The sequence below is a fragment of the Epinephelus moara genome, chromosome 24 (assembly GCF_006386435.1).
Source record: "Epinephelus moara isolate mb chromosome 24, YSFRI_EMoa_1.0, whole genome shotgun sequence".
NCBI lineage: Eukaryota > Metazoa > Chordata > Actinopteri > Perciformes > Serranidae > Epinephelus > Epinephelus moara.
The window spans coordinates 51,928,171-51,946,642 of record NC_065529.1 but is presented as its reverse complement, the minus strand read 5'-3'; the positions used below and the strand labels follow the sequence as shown (position 1 = coordinate 51,946,642).

Sequence of the window (18,472 nt, the reverse complement as noted above, 5' to 3'; positions counted from 1 at the left end):
CATTCACTGCAGGACCATTTCACTCACACTGACATGTTTACAGGAATTTTAAAGGACTGACACAATAAATCATTTCCTCTGATGTCATGGAAACACACTGACTGATTCCATGGCTGCATTATACTACTTCCTCTTTAGAAACCCTCAAAGCATTATGGGAACTGTAGTTCTGTAGAGCATGATCACCCCAGTAGATGTTACAATAATAATAATAAAAGTGAAAAAGCCATTAATATGAATTTCTTTCATGTTTACTGTTGATAATAATGACACTTGTTACACTACCTTGTGTGCTGTAATCTAACGTGCTCATGTAGGAAGCTGAAAACATGTTTTCGGGGCCTTTCAGGAGGTTCGTGCGGCAACAATCAGATTCCAGGGAGCAGCGTGAGCAAAGCCCTCAAAATCTCAGAGCGAAGAATATGGCTTTAATAAAAAACAATGTGCATCCAAGAAGCAAAGAACAAAGTAGATTCATCGTCAGCATCATGACCATCGTTGCCTTTGAAAGGACAAATAAAATCAAACCAACAACCAAAGGAACATAGAAGCCATAAAGAACCACAGGTGGGAGGACAGGAAGGTTGGAAAACTTGCAGTTTGGAAGTACATTAAAAGACAAACGGGAGGCGGGCTCCGTAGAAAGGTCACGTCAGGCCGAGATGACGGCGGCTTCGTTTGACATCAACAGCAGGAGAGGATCAACATGAAGCCCACGTGAGGCTGCGAGACATCTGCCATGTTTGTTCTCAGTACCATCATCATCATCATCATCATCATCACAAACAAAAAGGATTTTTTATTTTCTGAACAACATCCCCGAGTTTTGAACACTGTCTTTGCGTCCTCGCGTCTCTTTGACCGACTGAATGTGTGTGTGTGTGTGTGTGTGTGTGTGTGTGTGTGTGAGTGCCCAAAGGAAAGTCCCACAAGGCTTTGCTTCAGCGTCTGAAAGTCTGTAGTGGGCAATGAAGCACATGAGACCAAAAAACTAAACAACAACAACAAAAAACATCCCTCTCTTCGTCTCTCTTTTTTCTCCCTGTTCTTGTTTTTAGCCAGCAGGGCAGGAGACCGAAACATCTCCAACTATCAGCCTCTCCTCTCTCTCTCTTCAGCCCGTTGCTCCGATGCCGTCATATCACAAGGTCGTTGTAGCTCACATATTTCTTCTTTGCTGCTGGACCTGAAGAGGGAGGAAATGGACAAAAGGTAAATGAGCTTCAGTCCTCGTGGCTGTCGTTCCAGCTGAAGGTTAATGCAGTGATGGAGGTGAAATGAGTGTTAATGATGGAAATAAATGAAATGATCTTTAAGTTTTAAAAGAAGGCTTGAGTTATGAACTCTCAAAGAGCGAGGGCGGCGCAGGGCCTTGGATGACTGACAGCCTCATCACTCAGAGAATCAGCTTCTCTTATAGTTTTATAGTGACTGGATGTTTTCTGGCTGTTGAGAGGTCATGACTCAGAAGACAAAACACTGAGAATCCAAAGGTTCCTCAGGAGAACATCAGATTCTGCAGAACGAGCATTAAACTTTAGTTCAGGGCCGTATTTGAATCATGCAACAGCGACGAACAGCTCAGAGTGAAGAGAGTGATTCATAAAGACGCTCAGCCAATCACATTGTGCCTCCCAACGTGAAGCTCAAAGGTTCAGAGCTCAGTGACGGCAGACAGAGTTCAGATCTCACCTGTGAGGAGTTCTGCTGTCTAAAACAAGATGACACTGATCTGAGCAGGTCATTTGATCCTGTATTGTTAATGTCGAGCATTCACTTCACTAACGAGACTCTTAAAATGATCATTTTGAATCTTATTCTAAAGAGCCGACACGCCGGGCTGCTGGTCAGTGTTGGGCCGTCGGTGAGCGTCAGTCACCCTAGTTGGTGCAGTGTGTCCCACATTGTTGCCCCACATCGGCCTTTTTTTATGCCGACTCAGCACGCTGAAGCGGCATCAGAGACAGCGGAGTCTGTCGGTGAATAAAATAATCTTTTTTTTTTCCAGCAGGAAAGCGCTGGCAGGAGGATCCAGACCAGATGAGATCTATAATCCCTCCAGTGTGTTCTGGGTCTGCCCCGGGGCCTCCTACCAACTGGACCAGGAGGATCCTGATCAGATGTTGAACCACCTCAACATGAAGGAGCAGTGGCTCTACTCCGAGCTCCCTCCAGATGTCTGACTCCTCCCCCTATCTCTAAGGCTGAGCCCAGACACCCTACAGAGGAAACTCATTTCAGACGCTTGTATCTGTGACCTCATTCTTTCGGTCTCTGTGCAACTGCTGTGTGTTTATGAGGGTTTTGTCGACCAAATGATCTGATCGGTTTCTGATTTCCACCATGACGCCAGCAGCTGTCTCTGTGCCGCTTCATCTCAACAAATCTCCCACCAAAGAGAATTTCAAGGTCGAGGCTCGTGCTGGTCGTCGTGGCGATGTGAAAATACGGCCCACAGATGTTCAATGAGCAGGTAGAGCAGGCGTCGTGAACACCTCCCTATCTCCCCCCTGCAGCTGTGCCCTCCTCCCCCTCTACTGGACACCACTTGGCCCTCGCCGTTCATCCAGTGACAAATGGCTTCGAGCCAAAAGCCTGTCATCAATCATGACGGCCAGATAAAAGAGAAAATGGCATAATATGCATATTAAGGCCTCAAAGTGTCTCTGAACCTCCCTGACTTTGTCACCCAGAGAGAAGTCATTAGAGTCTGACAGGCCCGTCTGTCCAATCAGGACGGAGTGATACGTCCCTCTGCAGGATCCTGACAACCAGCTCAGATCACTGCACTGACAGAAATGTGACAGCCATTTACTTCCTGAGATGAAGAGTAGCCTGGGGTTTGTAGTAAAACATCTTTAGGATGAAGAGGAAGATGTTTCTCGTCTTCATACTTCAGCTCCACTACGTTCATCTGTCACTTACTTTTTACATTAAGGACAAAACCTGAAAATAGATTTCTCCTTCCTCTTCTTCTCTCCTACAGATCATGTGACCCTTTGAGAGACCCGACCCCTCAGGTTGGGAACCACACGTACCGGGCCGCAGCTGTTTTTGACGCCGCTGGCAACAACTAAACTCTTCAAATACCAACTCTTTGTCAGTGATCTCTGCATCAGTCTAACTGGACGCTTTGTTGAGGAGTTTGTCACCACTTCACCCTTGCCGTCACACAGCCCTTTTCTTTGGCGCTGCATTTTCTCAACTAAAAAACACGTCTGCGCCGCCGCTGCCATGCACGGTATCACCAGTATTCTAAACTGGGTGCGCACCAACCGTCGTCGACTGAAGGTGATTCACTGACTATAGATCAGAATCTCGTACGACCCCACCTCAAAAACCCTGAACTAACCCTTTAAAGTACATGCTGATGATACTGTCAGTACACTATGATGAGCATTTATTTTCTTTAACCCTTAAAAATCTTTAATTTCGTCCCACATCTCGCCTCCATGTGGAATATTAAAACACAACAGTCGCATGACTCTGGGGAAATTCTGCAGCCTCTTTTCTCTGTACTTTGTTATTAACACAAATACTTAGTTTCAGGTGAATTAATTTGTTGACAAGTGGAGCTCAGTGCTGCACCTCTACATTCTCTCCTCAGAACAGGATTTGAAGGTGACGTTACTCGTTTGTCAGAGAAGCTAATCCCCAGAGAAATAAGAGCAGTGGAAGCCTTTGGCTCCTGTGGGCAGTGCTAACAAAGGTGGTGAGATTTGGAAGTAGTACTTGTAAGGACTCTTTGTGAGAGCAGCCAGAGCTCTATGAGTTTTAAGAGATATATAGAAACCTTTGTTGTATAAGGAATCAGCTTTTGGAGAAAGGCAGCGAGGCCGTATAAGAGCAGAATCAGACAGATTTGGCCTTTGAAGAGCGACTGAAGCCGCAGAGATAGAAGTCTTTGTTGTTAGAGAAGCAGAGGGCCATGATAGCAGAGATGAAGAGATGAAGCCATCTGAAGTGACTGAGGGCTATTACAGAGTGGTGAGGGGGGGTGGGGTGGGGTGGGGGGGGGCAGCAGGTGAGGGGAGGCCAGAGAGCGAGATTGAAAAGAGAGAGGATTTAAAATCGGAGTGAAGGGAGGACCAGTAAACCCGAGGCTGAACGAGTGCAGAGAGACGGGGAGAGAAATGGAGTGAGAAACAAGGGGGAGCGCAGCGACAGATGGCTCTGCAGGTCTTCAGGGAGTCCTGACTGAGCTGCAGTCTGCCAGCGACGCTCCGGCTCTGCTGTGTCTCCTCCACCATCAGCTGACTCAGTCAGTAAAACATGTTGTGGTCCAGAGTCCCCGCAGTGTTGGTATCACACCAGGAAACCCCCCCGACAACAAGCCAGACGCACTGATGAGCCAAGAGCACCCAGATCTCAGAGGAGAGAGTTCTCCTCACACGGTCAGATTTATTTATTGTTTATTGGTGCAGAATTTAAAAACCAGTAAACACGGAGAGGAGCAGATTTCTGTCATGAGCCTCCTGATGATTCAAAAGTGACGGCACATACAACCCAGAAAGCTGGTTCTTAGCTGGAACCAAAAACAGCAGGTCTTCTCTTAAGTTAAAGTGCGAACCTTGACGCCATCAGTGGCCGTGTCTTATTCTACAGATTCAAAAGAACAGATGGAGAAGACAAGTTAGACACTGTCAGAAAAAAAAATACATGCAGCGATCTCATTAATATTCGGCCGTGCTTGGTTTTTGGATCAAAAACAAATATCTGTAATACCAGAAGTAAAGTTTGCAGGTGATCAAATCAATCTGCCGCTCTGCTACTACTGTTTACGTCTGTTGTGCATCGTGCTATGTCCTCCGCTGATGCAACCTGGTTTCATCTCTGAGATCACTGAATACCGGCGCTTGGTCAGTGACCTCTGACCTTTATCAGCTGGTTTGGACTAGAGACAGACTGAACGTAAACTGGTGGTCTCCCTCCACTTCTCTCTCTTTGCCTTCATTTCCTCACGTTCATTAGTTTATGGTTCCTCCTGACGAGGTCGTTTGATGGTGAAATGTGTGACACAAGCAGCGAGGGAACAATTGGACCAAATCAGCTGGAGACACAGCAGCTGAATTAAGACGATGAGACGTCTGGTGGAGGTAAAACGTAGGACCACAGAGGGATCTCTCAGCAGGGCCGTCCTCTCTCTTTCCATATCGCTCTCTAGTGTTGAAGGGATTTCCCAGCATGCCACATGCACAGTTAATATCCTGATGAATGCAGGAGCAGTGCGCTGAAATCGGAAGTCTTGGGGGTCAAACATGTCGTTAAAGTGCCACCCAGAGCAGCCTGCACGCAGCAGCAGAGACAGACCGTAAATCTGCCACTCAAACAGCCATATTACACTCGTCTCTCCCTCCTCATGTAAAAGTTATGAGTCAATTGAAAGATGGCGATAAAGAGCCGTGGAAGTATATTTAACATTCCCTCCACACACTCCCTCCTCTCCTCTCCCACACTTAAATCTATTCCCTTTATCTCTCCCTCTCCCCTCGTCCCCTCAAACCTCCAGCAGGAAATGGATCAAGGTCAGGACAGCAAAGCAGAAGGAGAAGATTAATTTACTCTTACCTCTGATAAATTATGAAATTAGCCTGTCAGGGGGAGAAAAACATTATTTGGTGAGTTGTCTCTGAGGCCCAGAGGGAATCCCACTGCCAGGTGGTAATTTGATCACATGCCATGTAATTTCAATTTGTGCACTTTTTATTTCTGGGTTGAAGCTCTTTTTTTAATTTTTTTTTTATCTTTTTTATTGCAGCTCTGATTTCCTGTGGAGCAAGAACACAACTTTTAGGATTTTCTTTTCCTTTAATCTCAAAAGAAACATTTTGCATGCCTGTCTTTCTTCTGGACATTAAGCAAACAGGTCAGAGACATGGGTCGAACATCACACAGCTGAATATGTGGATTTATAGACAACAGTAGGTGTCGGACCCAGATGTTTCACACTGCGAGTAAAATCTCATGTGACAATGTTTTCACATCATGAAAGCAAAAATGATTTACATCCAAATAAGCTTCAGAACAACAACACTGACCAGAAGAAATGAGACACACAAAGTGTAAAGAGTCTGTACAACATAATTATGGGCTGGAGGTGACAGCTGGGAGGAGGTCTGGTGAAGTCATTAAAAGACGACAGCTCGCTGTTTTGTATCCTGCAGCGTCAGACCCCGATCAGACAGACAGCGTTTAACAGCCTGAAGCCCCGATCACACAGGAAGTGTTTTGCAGGTTGTAAAAGATAAGACGCACAGCACCGCCTTTTTTTAGGGTACTGTCTGTAGCTCTGGTTGAGGGTGAGAGGCTGTCAGCAGATAAACAGAGATCTGTGTGGGTACATGAGACCCTAAAAAAGAGGCTGGATCATGGGGAGTACCACCAATTGGTCCAGGAGCTTCTCCTCCATCATGGACGTTTACAGTACTGCACTTATCTGCTGTTTTCTATTGAGATGGTGCTAACTGTGCTTTGTAAAGTCGTATAGCTCTGGGTATCCAGCAACCACTACCACCAGTTTCTCCTCCATTGTTTACCAACTGTAAACTGGTTGTTGTGACCACCACAGGAGGCCCACCTCTCAGATCATCCCATTGGACAATGGGAAAAAAGATGAGATGACGTGGAGCGCTTTTCTGCTCTGAGGTGAAGTTTTTAACTCGAGAAGTTCAGAGCACTCCGACAAAAACACCAGGCGCCTAGCGTGCAGAAACACGAGGTGCGTAGCAACACAAAAACAGCGAGCAAAAAGTTTCATTCTGGTTAGAAACTATCACAAAAAGGCGCCTCCAGTTTCTAAAACGCTCTCTGTGTGATCGGGGCCTGAGGTGTATATATTCCATTTAAATCTGACACACTGGAGCTTTAAGAAGAATCAAACCAGCAAATTTAAATGGACTAACTGTTCTTGCAGCTCTGGTTTATCGAGCCTGCTGCTCATTTGTTTTCCCAGAAACATTTAAGTTGGGAAACTTCTAAATAATCACAGAGCAGCATCTCTACAGCTCACAGCTCAACATGTTTTATCATGTTTGTCCAAAAAACCCAAAGTGTGCAGGACTGTGTCCTGGATTCTGTTTCCTTCGGACAGAGCCAGCTAAATGTTTCCCTCTGTTTCCAGTCCTTACGCTAAGCTAAGCTAAGCTAAGCTAAGCTAAGTTAAGTTAAGCTAAGCTAAGCTAAGCTAACAGGCTGCTGGCAGCAGCTTCATATTGAGTTCAGAGACGTGAGAGTGAAATCCATCAGAGCATCTGACCCTCAGAGACTACTTTTTATTTTCAGATATTTCAGAGGTGTTTTCAGTGTCTCTGTGTCAAACCTCCTCCTTCAAACAGTCACATTAAACTCCAGTCAGTCCTGGAGGTGAAGCAAATGTATGGTTGGATGAATAAAATAATAACATGCTTTATTACGTTTCAATTGATTTCAGTTTGACGCTTCATTTAACAGTCTGTGTGTCTGCAGAGTTAACCTGCAGTGTTTTACTGGTTTCACTGAGGTTTCAGATCCCTGATGAAGACCACAGTCCTGACTGTGATGAAGCTGTGGTCAGTACTCACTGTTGGGGTCGACGTTCTCACACAGCTCTGTCTTGGCCTCTCCATTGGGTCTGTCGCTGGCCTTGTGGGAGAGTCGGGACGACATGGTGGCGGCTGTGACGACGGCTTTGAAGGAACGTTTCCTCTTCTGCACGTTGAGCTCCGGGTGGAAGATGATGACGTAGACTTTGGGCATGTAGAGCATCCCGAGGGCCACGGACGCACTCAGGTTCATGGAGATGGTCAGCGTGGTCGTCTGGATGTACAGCTGGGGCGGGGGGGCAGAGACAGGAAATGTGTTTGTACAAAGACTCAGTTTAAGAAGTAAATGTATGCAAACATAAAATTATATTTTAGTGTCCAGGTGACTCTGATGATGTCAACCTCACAGAGACACAGCCTCACAGAGACACAACCTCATAGAGACACAACCTCACAGAGACACAACCTCATAGAGACACAACCTCACAGAGACACAACCTCAGAGACACAACCTCACAGAGACACAACCTCACAGAGACACAACCTCATAGAGACACAACCTCAGAGACACAACCTCATAGAGACACAACCTCAGAGACACAACCTCATAGAGACACAACCTCACAGAGACACAACCTCAGAGACACAACCTTCACAAGTAAAGGCCTTTACACACTGAGTCCAGGTTTTTTTTGTCCAAAATTGTCGCACGTCTAAAAATAAACATGACTTCATATTGTGTCACGTTTGCACACTGAGTCTGAGAGTCCGTCATTGAAGCTTCAGAGCAGGTTCAGTTTTCTATGTTTTTCGTCTCCGTCAGAAGCTTTAGAGACGTTTGACCAAGAATCAGAGAAGAAAATGTGACGGCGTGACACAGCTGAGATAAGACAGAGGAACGGGTCACACAGAATCATTTCATAACTCACACAGCTACGTTCAACAGGTCAGATAGTGACAATCAGGTGGACGATGATGATGATGAGGAGGAGGATATGGGCCGCACACAGACAGGACAGCTCCGCCCCTTCATGCAATGGAGAGAGGCAGAGGAGGAACTTCATCTCTTCATTTTGTCTCTTATTGTGAATTTTCGTTACAAATAAAACAATAAACTCAGAATCAGTGTGCCAGGTTTCTGTGTGTAACAATTCTTTTGGATGATGGATTGAAAAACACATCTACCAAAAGTTCTGATCTGAACTAACTCCATCCACAGCCCGGGTCGATCAAAGTGGCGGTCTGACGGAGGAAACATGGCGGTAATAAGCCCGAACAGAGATTTGTTAGAGGACCAAACTCTGACACTTTTTATGAGCTGATGAAGGATTGTTTTTTATTATCCTGTGTGTTCCCGACCCTCACCTACAGCAGAGAGCAGCAGCAGACAGCTGGGCCGCCGCCGCGTAAATATTTTATGGGCTGTGTATATTGCACTTGCATCCGAAGCCGTGGCCCTCTGAACCCAATATGAGGCCGGGATGAATGCATAAAGAGGCTCGGGCCGCGCTGTAATGGGCTTCCCACAGTGAGTTTCATAGAGTTCAGCCTCACTGTCTTTATGTGTTATGGCCCTGCTGTCACAGGCTGATGTATGCCATTTACAGCCACGAGTCACAGGCCGACTCGCAGCAGCTGCACGCTGAGGATTTAAGAAAGCAGCAGCAGAGACACAAACCGGCGCAGAGGATCACGTTTCAGTGAACGTGTTAATTAAAAGATTCTGTCACAGGAAATGAACACAGAGCTGCCTGAAGAAACTCAACCAAAAACACATCTGTGTTTCACAAGTGTGAGAAAGTTTCCTGCAGTGGACAGAGCAGGAAGTCAGTGACTGTCCTCCAAAATAAAACCACACCAAGTTAGGACTCATGTGTATCTTTACTGATCGGCGGCGACCTCTGACCTCTGGTATTCATTACAGGAGCAAAGGAAGAAGTCAGGTGACATAGTTTAGTCTGTTAATGAATCTGCGTTTCCAACCTGTCGCATAACGCTGCTCAGTCTGTGGCGTTTACTTCCACATGTGATGCGTCTTCCTGTGTCTGTTGTGACGTTCCAGGACGTTGTGTCAATTTATGCCGTGCAACACGAGCACGTGGTTATGTTTAGAAACAAACATCATGGTATGGCTCTAAAGTCATACAGGAAGTGAACAGCAGGCTCATGGGTGAAAGTCCAGGGTTTGTTGGACCCCTCAACCTCCCACCCACCCTATAGGGACTTCCCAGCTCCTTAAATTACGTCGTTATCAGGAGTGTTTTAAGCTAATGCTCTCAGTGTATCATGCCACAGCGACAGGTGCCGTCAGGTCATGATATTATCTGATGCTGCACGTCCACAAATCATACTGCTGCAACAGGTGCCTTCCAGCCGACCGGCGGCGTATCATAACACCGTGAAAGGTGGTTTTTGCTGTCAGTGTCTGACGCTGAAATCACTGACAGAGCAGCGGTGGTTGACAACAAATGAGAACAGGCTGGTGTTTCCGAGGATAGCGAAGGAATGGCCCACCTTACTCTGTCTCTGATTGGCTCACCTTGACTTTCTCTCCCTGACTCCAACCAATCCCACTCCTCTTGCCTGAACCTAATGAACCCATCCAACGAAGGCAATGAGTACTAGCCAATCAGAAAGAGATTAGGGCGGGGCATTCCTTCACTAACTTAGAAAACGCAAATCCACAGACTGGTTAAAGGCGTCTTTTGGTTGCTAGGAAACGTCATCATTGTTCCAGCCACTACTGCACTTTGAAAACAGCGTATCAAACACTGAACTTTAGTCGTCCTGAACTGAATTACACACCGTGGGAAATGAAGAAATCAGTTTGAGGACCTTGCTGCTCAATGAAAGGTTGTTCGCTTCAACAAGGTACAAACTTGATGTCTACTTCCTCCTGACAGAAATCAACAGCACAAAGCGTGGAAAGAACTGGACGCTGTCGGGCACCTCCGGGGTCTGTAGAGCTCATTTCAGTACAGAATAGTTTCACAAGTTTTTGTAGAATGAAAATGACCAGACCGACACACAGCACACACAAATGGTCCTGTTGGCTAGTGATCGTTACCTTGAACAAGCTAACAATGTTGGCTAGCAAACATTAGCTTTAGCTTATATTCTGCTCACTCATGATTTGTTCCTGTGATTAAACTCCGCGCTGTAATTTCTTCAGTGTTTGCTTAATTATTAATTGGAGGACTTTTTCTGCTTGTTATTGTTTTAAGGTAAAAAGGAGAAATCTAACCGTCACCGTCTGAACTCAAACATTTCTTATGTCTCCGTACTAGCGATAGCTGTGGCTGGAGACATTATGTTTTTGGGTTGTCCATCTGTCCCACCCTTGTGAACATGATATCTCAAGAATGACTCGAGGGAGTTTCTTAAATTTGGCACAAACATCCACTTGGACTCAACGATGAACTGATTGGATTTTGATAGTCGAAGGTCAAAAGTTTGCGTAACCTTACAAAACATGTTTTTGTCAATAACTTTAGAATTCATGCGCTAATTCTGACAAAACTTCACACAAATGTCTGACAGGATAAAATAATGAAGGTCAAAAGGTCAAAGGTCAGCCTGACTGTGACATCATCATGTTTTAACGTCATATCTCAGGAACAGAAGGGGAGACATTCCCTGTTGAGCTTTGCCTGGATGAGTCTGTAACACTGGCTTTGGAAACGGCTGCTGGAGACTCCATCTCTGTCACTACAAGGCTGATGAGAGCCAAGAGCTAATCTGTAATTGCCTGCATTGGTGTTAAAGCTGAGGGTGGATGGGAGGTGGTGGAGTGGGTGTGGATGAGGGGCCTCACATGTTGTCCCCCTGTCCATATTTCCTAATGGCTGGCCTTAGTATGACGACTACCACCACGACTATGACTCAAGATTTTCCATCATTAACAAAATCTGATACAGTTCAGTCCTGATGAGGAGACGTAGATGTCTGGAAGCAGAGTTTCATCTCCCATCAGGCCTCAGCAGAACAGTAAACTCTGTAAACACAGCAGCTGTCTGTGTGTCTGATATAAATCAGTGTGATAAGACGAGATCAGATACAGACGAAACACCTCAAGACCTGAGATTAAAACAATCATATCACGAGTTATAATCTGCATGTTTCTGTCCTGCTTTATGTGTGTTCAGAGAGTGAGAGGAAGACTGGAGGAGGATGAGGAGAGAGACAAAGTGAAGAGGCTGTAATCAGGACTCTGTCAGTCACAGGAGGCCTGACGCAGCAGGACCAGGATCTGAGGAGGAAAAAAGAAACCTAATCTTATTGTTCTCTTGTTATCGGACAATAAAAGCTACACCAGACTGTGATGAAGCTGAGAGCCGGACCACAGGCAAGGTTAAGTGGATCACTTATCTTCATCTGAGAGTTACTCGGGTCTGACATTCATCAGACTCACAAGACTCTGGCTTCAGATGATGATATTAAAGAACACACAAACTCTTTGCTGGAAGAAGACGTGAATTTATTCCACTGATTAAAAACATTCCCAGAAATGCTGAAGACCATGACGATACAGATGTAAAAATGGGCATAAATTATATTAATAATTGTGAGATCCAAATAATCCTGCTCATTTAAATGAAAACAAAATCCAGCCTTCAGTATGTTGTCATCAATACAACGAGCCCCGCTCAAAGGATCGACAACTCACGGTGTAAAGTGGAATCCATCCAGCTGCAGAGCTCCATCTAGCTGCAGAGCTCCATCCAGCTGCAGAGCTCCATCCAGCTGCAGAGCTCCATCTAGCTGCAGAGCTCCATCCGGCTGCAGAGCTCCATCTAGCTGCAGAGCTCCATCTGGGTGCACACCTCCTTCGCCTCTGATCTGATTTCAAACAACACTTTTTCATCAGCTGATGTCAGAGTCTCAGTGTGTTCGTGTGTCACATCGTCAGAAGCTTTCTTATCATGTCTCATCTTCTGTGTTTGAAGACTTTGTGTGTCAAACTGTCTCAGCGGGGCGCCGCGGCGTGGGCCTGGACTCCCTGAGCGGGGGGGGGGGGGACTCATTACGACTGGGCTCTGGAGCGCTGACAGATCCCATTCAGTGTGGGTGGAGAGAACTCTGCAGCATTAGTTACTGTTTACTACAAATCATCTGCAACTCTTCCTCAGTTCTCTTCTTCTGTTCTGTCCAATTTTAACTGCCGTCAAAAGAAAAGCAGCAAAATAAATAAAGTTATCTTCTGTTTGAGTGTTTGAGGAAGAAACAGCAGCAGGTCTGGACTCACGTTGGTGCTTCTGTGTGTCTGCTTAAATTTATTGAAAAATATATTTCCATTTATTCAGTGAGGTTTAGTTAATTTGCTTCAGCTGCTGCTTAACAGCTCTGTCTCCTAGAAATGACTCTTAATTACAACTCATGTGAAACAGCAAATATGTTTTAAGTGAAACGTAATGCAGAAGCAAATTAAATTTTCTGTTATCACCATGAAGAAATGTTGCTAACGTACCTGGCAGGTCGCAAAAATGTTGATACTTAAAGTATCAGCAAAATGTACTTTAGTTTGTTTCCACCAAAACAGACGATCCATCACAGCGTCCACTCACAGTGAAGACAGCATTATTTAATGACTGCTTTTTTTCTCCATAAGGCCACAACATCATAACTACACAGCAAGGTTCTGTTAAAGGTTGTTTCAAAATTGTTGCATGCTGCAGCTCAACAGTCAGAGTGCTGCAAGTTAATTATTAAAATGCAAATAAACTATGTAGCCAATAAAAACACGAGAATCATTTTTGCTGCTTTGCTTAACATGTGTTCTAATTAACATATAAATTAATAATCAATAAAAAAAACACAAATTAACTTGTGCAGAAGAATAAACAATAAAATAATATATGACATTGTAAAATAATAATAAAATGTACAATGTAACTTTTTAATTGAACTAGAGATTCAGCGATTTTTGAATTCCCAGGCCGATACTGATACCAGTGTTTAAAATAACAATTTCACCAACAGCTGATTGCGATGTTTTTATATCTGTGTTTTCTTTGTTTGTTGTTGTTATTTATTCTTCTTTTGTTTCCAGGGAAACACAGAAATCTGCACTACAAAAACATAAATGAATAGTTTTAAAATCCTTAGAATAAGCACAAATTATTAATATTATATTAATAAGTTATGAATTATTTATAGTATATTGATAAAACAACCACGTAACCACGTGTGTGTGTGTTGGCTAAACGTAACCACGTATGTGTGTCGGCTAAACGTAACCATGTGTGTGTGTGTTGGCTAAATGTAACCACGTGTGTGTGTTGGCTAAATGTAACCGTGTGTGTGTTGGCTAAACGTAAACGTGTGTGTGTGTGTTGGCTAAACGTAACCACGTGTGTGTGTTGGCTAAACGTAACCACGTGTGTGTGTTGGCTAAACGTAAACGTGTGTGTGTGTGTTGGCTAAACGTAACCACATGTGTGTGTCGGCTAAACATAACCACGTGTGTGTGTTGGCTAAACGTAACCACGTGTGTGTACATCAGTTGGTGGTGTCAACAACCAACACACCCAGGGTACCTTGGGCGTCATATGTGGACGTGGTCGTGACCAAACGTGGACATGTGATGAGGTCACAGTGAGGACGTGTTGGAGGGACCGACAGTAAAATGAACTCAAACAGTAAATTAGACTAAAAAACATGAACAAATTTGTCGTCTATCAGAAAATAAAATCATATTTTATATCCACGTTTCAAACTGAGTCACTGACTGTGAGTTTAAGCTTCTTTTGTTGTTGTGGATATTTATTTACATGTTTTTCAATGAATTTATTGTGAAGTGAAGTTTATTAATACTTTTGATTTTTTTATTTTATTTTTTTCCTTTTTTAAAGGAGTTTTTTTAAACAGGTTTATTTTGTTTTAGTCAATTTCAAATTAATTGAGAAAGAATCTGATTAAAAATTCACAACTGAGCCGACATTAAACTGAACTCATCTTCATTCATGACGCTGTCAGTCAGTGGACGAGGTGTAGTAATGAGTCAATCTGGTATGAGTGAGTGTGTTTGCAGGAGGACGGCGTGGCGGTTTGTAAAAGCGAACAACCAACAATGTGAAAATCTGGAAATGTTTTCTGTCGCTGCTCAGAATCAGTCAGACAGAAAACTGAGAGGTGAGACAGGACACGAGGTGAAGCAGAGAGCAGACGGGGTTTGTTGGACGAATCCACCAACGCCCCTCCCACCCTGATGTTACACCATTACTGGCAGCGTTTCAACCTGATGCTGTTCAGCAGTGTATCGTGACGCCACAACAGGTGACGTTCAGCTGAGTTATTAACTGACGTTGCCCATCTGCACATCATACTAACGCAACAAGTCCTGTCCGGCCAACAGGTGGCGCATCATAACACTGTGAAAGGTGGCTTTTGGCGTCGGTCTCTGAGGCTGAAATCACTGACACTGGTATTTGACGACTTCTAAACCAAACCACGTACTTTTGTTGCCTAAACTTAAGAAAGTAAAAGTAAAACCAAAGATTTTTTTTTTTATCAATGTAACTTTACTTTGAAAAGGACTGTACGCATGTACTGAGCAGAAACTGTACATTTCCTGTGTATGTTTATTTTGAAAAGACACAATGCTCGTCCCTGAAGGTGCTCACAGACTGGGGTGTACTATAAGCGGAGCGGACTCCGCGAGGAATGTCCACAGTCATTTGGGCTTCCATAGTCGAGCGCACTTCTGCGTTGTAGTTTCCTGTAAAAATGTCAGTGAAAAATCCCTGCGATGTGAAAAATAACATGCCAAGCAGTCTTTTGTGTGACACTGGTGCGCGGAGCGGAGTCCGCACAGTCGTAAAATCTGAGCTTTGCGTGCACAGGGCTTGCGGACGTCCGCTTTTAGACCTCGGAGGTCCGCCCGAGTATGTTTGGGCCTTGAACATCCAAAACTAGCGTGTCATATTTTGACATGTAGTTTCACCGACAGAGCAGTGAGATTTGACAAGTCATGATGAGAACGTGTTGGCGGAGCTGCGTGGAGCTCGGTTCCTCTGAGAGAGACATGCACAAAGCTTTTCACCAAAAACCTCGAACGTTCACCAGGCCTCATTCACCGAGATCTTCTTAGGTTGTTCTCACATTTTCTTTTCTCACTTTTTTTGTTCTCACCTGTGTTCTTATCATGTTAAATTCCATTGTGCTTGTAAGTTGAGCGCGTGCCAGTTGATCCTAATTAGCAGGTAGGTAAACACCCCGCAAACCCCCGTAATGCCACGAGACTGGACGTGAGGACCGCAGTCCAGACTAAAGAAACCCTTCAGTGTTAGAGTGGAGGTGCTTCTGCAGGGAAGTGAACGCCACGTGAGCGGTCATATTTCATTTCATTTATTTATTTAATGAGTTGGGACAATGCACATTAATCAACATTACTGCACTGAGCATCAATGTAAATGTGCCGGACTTAGCACAGATGCTAAATTTCATCCGTAGTCCCGTTCTTATATATTCAGGTGGCTACTGTCGGGAACTGCCCATTGGTTCGACAGCCCATTGGTTCGACATCCCATTGTTCCGACCATATTAAACTCATTGTTCCTAAGTCCGTTCCGAAATCATCATGATGCCCTGTGGTTAAGGTCTGGTTAGGTTTAGGCACAAAAACCACTTGGTTAGGGTTAGGAAAAGATCATGGTGTGGGTTAAAATGAAAAGAAAGTGACAAACACATAAGCCGTGAGCCTGCTCCGCCTCAAGCCGGTCGCGGCGCGCCATACGCCCGCCGCGAGCTGTTCAGCAACGCGGACAGTCGGACTAATGGGATGTCGAACCAATGGGCTGTCGAACCAATGACATGGACCCCTACTGTCAGGAGTGGATATAAAATCACAGACAAAGATGCACATGTTGCTAAAAATTCATGTTGTCATGGTTCCCGTTAACATAATAATAACAAAGTGAGGTAAAGTTGGTGTTTACGTTTCAAAGACTATTATGCTTTTTGTAAAAGCAGAGGTGTCGAGGCTTCACTGAGCAGATATGTGACGGTGGGAATAAAGAGCGATTTTAAATTGGTGAAGCAAAAACAAAAAAGAATCTTTGACAGCCGGCTCACATCATCATCTCAATGTTTCTGTTAATGGTGAGAAAGAAAAGAGAAAAAGATTCCTGGAAGGTGTGTGGGCGGATCCTCTCAGAGACTCAAAGAGCTCCACAGGAGGAACTCTAAAATATCCTCATTTCAGATGCCGCTGGTTTCCTCTGTGTGAATGTACATTTTCAATATTTAGCTTCCTGAAATAAAGACGATGCTCACAGTGAAGCACTTGTTAGTGTGTGTGAGTTTCTGATTTCTGTTTGTGTCTAATAAACACGATGTCGTCTGTTCCTGCTGTGGACGTCCATGTTTGGGGGGGCACTCACATTACACACTGCACGTTGTTCCTGTGCGGCAGCGTCGGCCGATGTGTTTAACGTAGTTGTTATAAAAGTGACCTGTGTGTTTTCTGTCAGACCAACATTTTAGGCTGTGGATTTATAATTATTATGGGATGCAGCTTTCTCTGTGTCTTCTCATGTTTCTCTGCACACAGCTATTCAGAATAATGTTTCTGTTCCTTTGTTGTCTCAGATTAAATATTTCCTGCATGAACTGAAAGTTACTGATGGCGTGTTTGATGACGCCATGGTGTGACTCAAACGAGCTGAGGCTGCGGGGACGTTGGGGTATGTAATGAGAGCACGTGCTCTCTGTGGCTGGTCAACAGATATCTCTTAAAAATAAAATCAGCTCAGACAGGAGTCGTTAAATAACTTCAGAAAGTTGACAAAATGCTTTTAGTCAAAACAAACCTGGATCAGTCTGAGACGCTTATTGCTGCTAGGAATAATTAACTTCTCTGAACACTCACAGCGTCATATATAACTGATGTAATCAGGAAGGCTGTGATCACATGCTGGACACGCTGAGAGAAGTAATTTAAAGAGTGAAGGTCCACATGATGAGGTGGTTTGAGAGAGCTGGGTCAAACTAACCCAGAACTTTCCCCCAGGAGACCGCTGTTCATGTCCTGTGTGACACCAAGTGAGCTTTGAGTTACTGGTATGTCATCATCATGTTTCTTTTCCTGAACTGTATCTACGTAACTATATCTTGAGTACATGACAGCATTTATGGGACACTAATTCATTAGATACCATACGAGAATATGCTGCAGGACACAGACGAGCAGGACGGACCTGCTGTGTCCAGTTTGCTGAAAGAGACCCTGAAGCCTTTCATTTGAAACTGACACACAGTAAAAGTCCAACATGACCATGTGTGGGTGGTGACAACGTGACGTGATGTGATGTGGTAACAGTGGTGTGTGACAATGTGTCTGAATGTTGAGACATAAGGAGGATTATCTGTGTCTGATCACCTCCTGCAGAGTCCACGCTGCTCTAAATACTCTCAGTACTCTCAGTAATTTGAGTGAAGCCTTGAGACGTCATCAGGATGTCGGCGCTGCAGCAGAGCGTTTGCATGATTTTAGAGCTGTGGGTCGGCTGANGCAGAGCGTTTGCATGATTTTATGCATATTATTTTAGAGCTGTGGGTCGGCTGAGCGGCTCTGCGTGCGCTCTGGATGTTTGAGTGAATTTCCATAAAGGAACCTGTGTTCACTGACCTACATACACATGCTCCTGCTGCAGCTGCAGATGACTGCTTTCATATTCATGTGTACAGATGTATGTGTGGGTCATACATGAGCAAAAGAACATGTGGGATATTATAATTCAGGCTCAGGAAAAACATAGTGTGCACTAAAAGGAAATTATTATCAGACAGATGAGAAAAGGCTGAAGATACTGGTATGAAATATTAAAGGGCCAGTGTGTAAAATGGGTTGAAAACATCAGTGGTCAAATTCTAGATTGCAGGGCTCACTCGCTCACCCCTCCCATCGGGTAAATGACGGTGGCCTCGTAGGGACAAAAAGCCTTGCGCAGACA

The 18,472-nt window shown here is 44.5% G+C and overlaps 1 protein-coding gene across 1 annotated transcript in view; it reads right to left on the bottom strand.

Annotated features, from left to right (window-relative positions):
- Positions 1–289: 289 nt before the first annotated feature.
- The window catches only part of LOC126385742 (metabotropic glutamate receptor 7), a 397,617-nt gene continuing 379,434 nt past the window's right edge, over positions 290–18,472 (bottom strand). Inside the window, exons 9-10 of the mRNA XM_050037660.1 lie at positions 7,560–7,806; positions 290–1,186 (exon numbers count right to left, since the gene is read on the bottom strand). Coding sequence (XP_049893617.1) covers positions 1,137–1,186; positions 7,560–7,806 — 297 coding nt within the window. The 3' untranslated portion in view covers positions 290–1,136. The remainder of the gene's footprint in view (positions 1,187–7,559; positions 7,807–18,472) is intronic.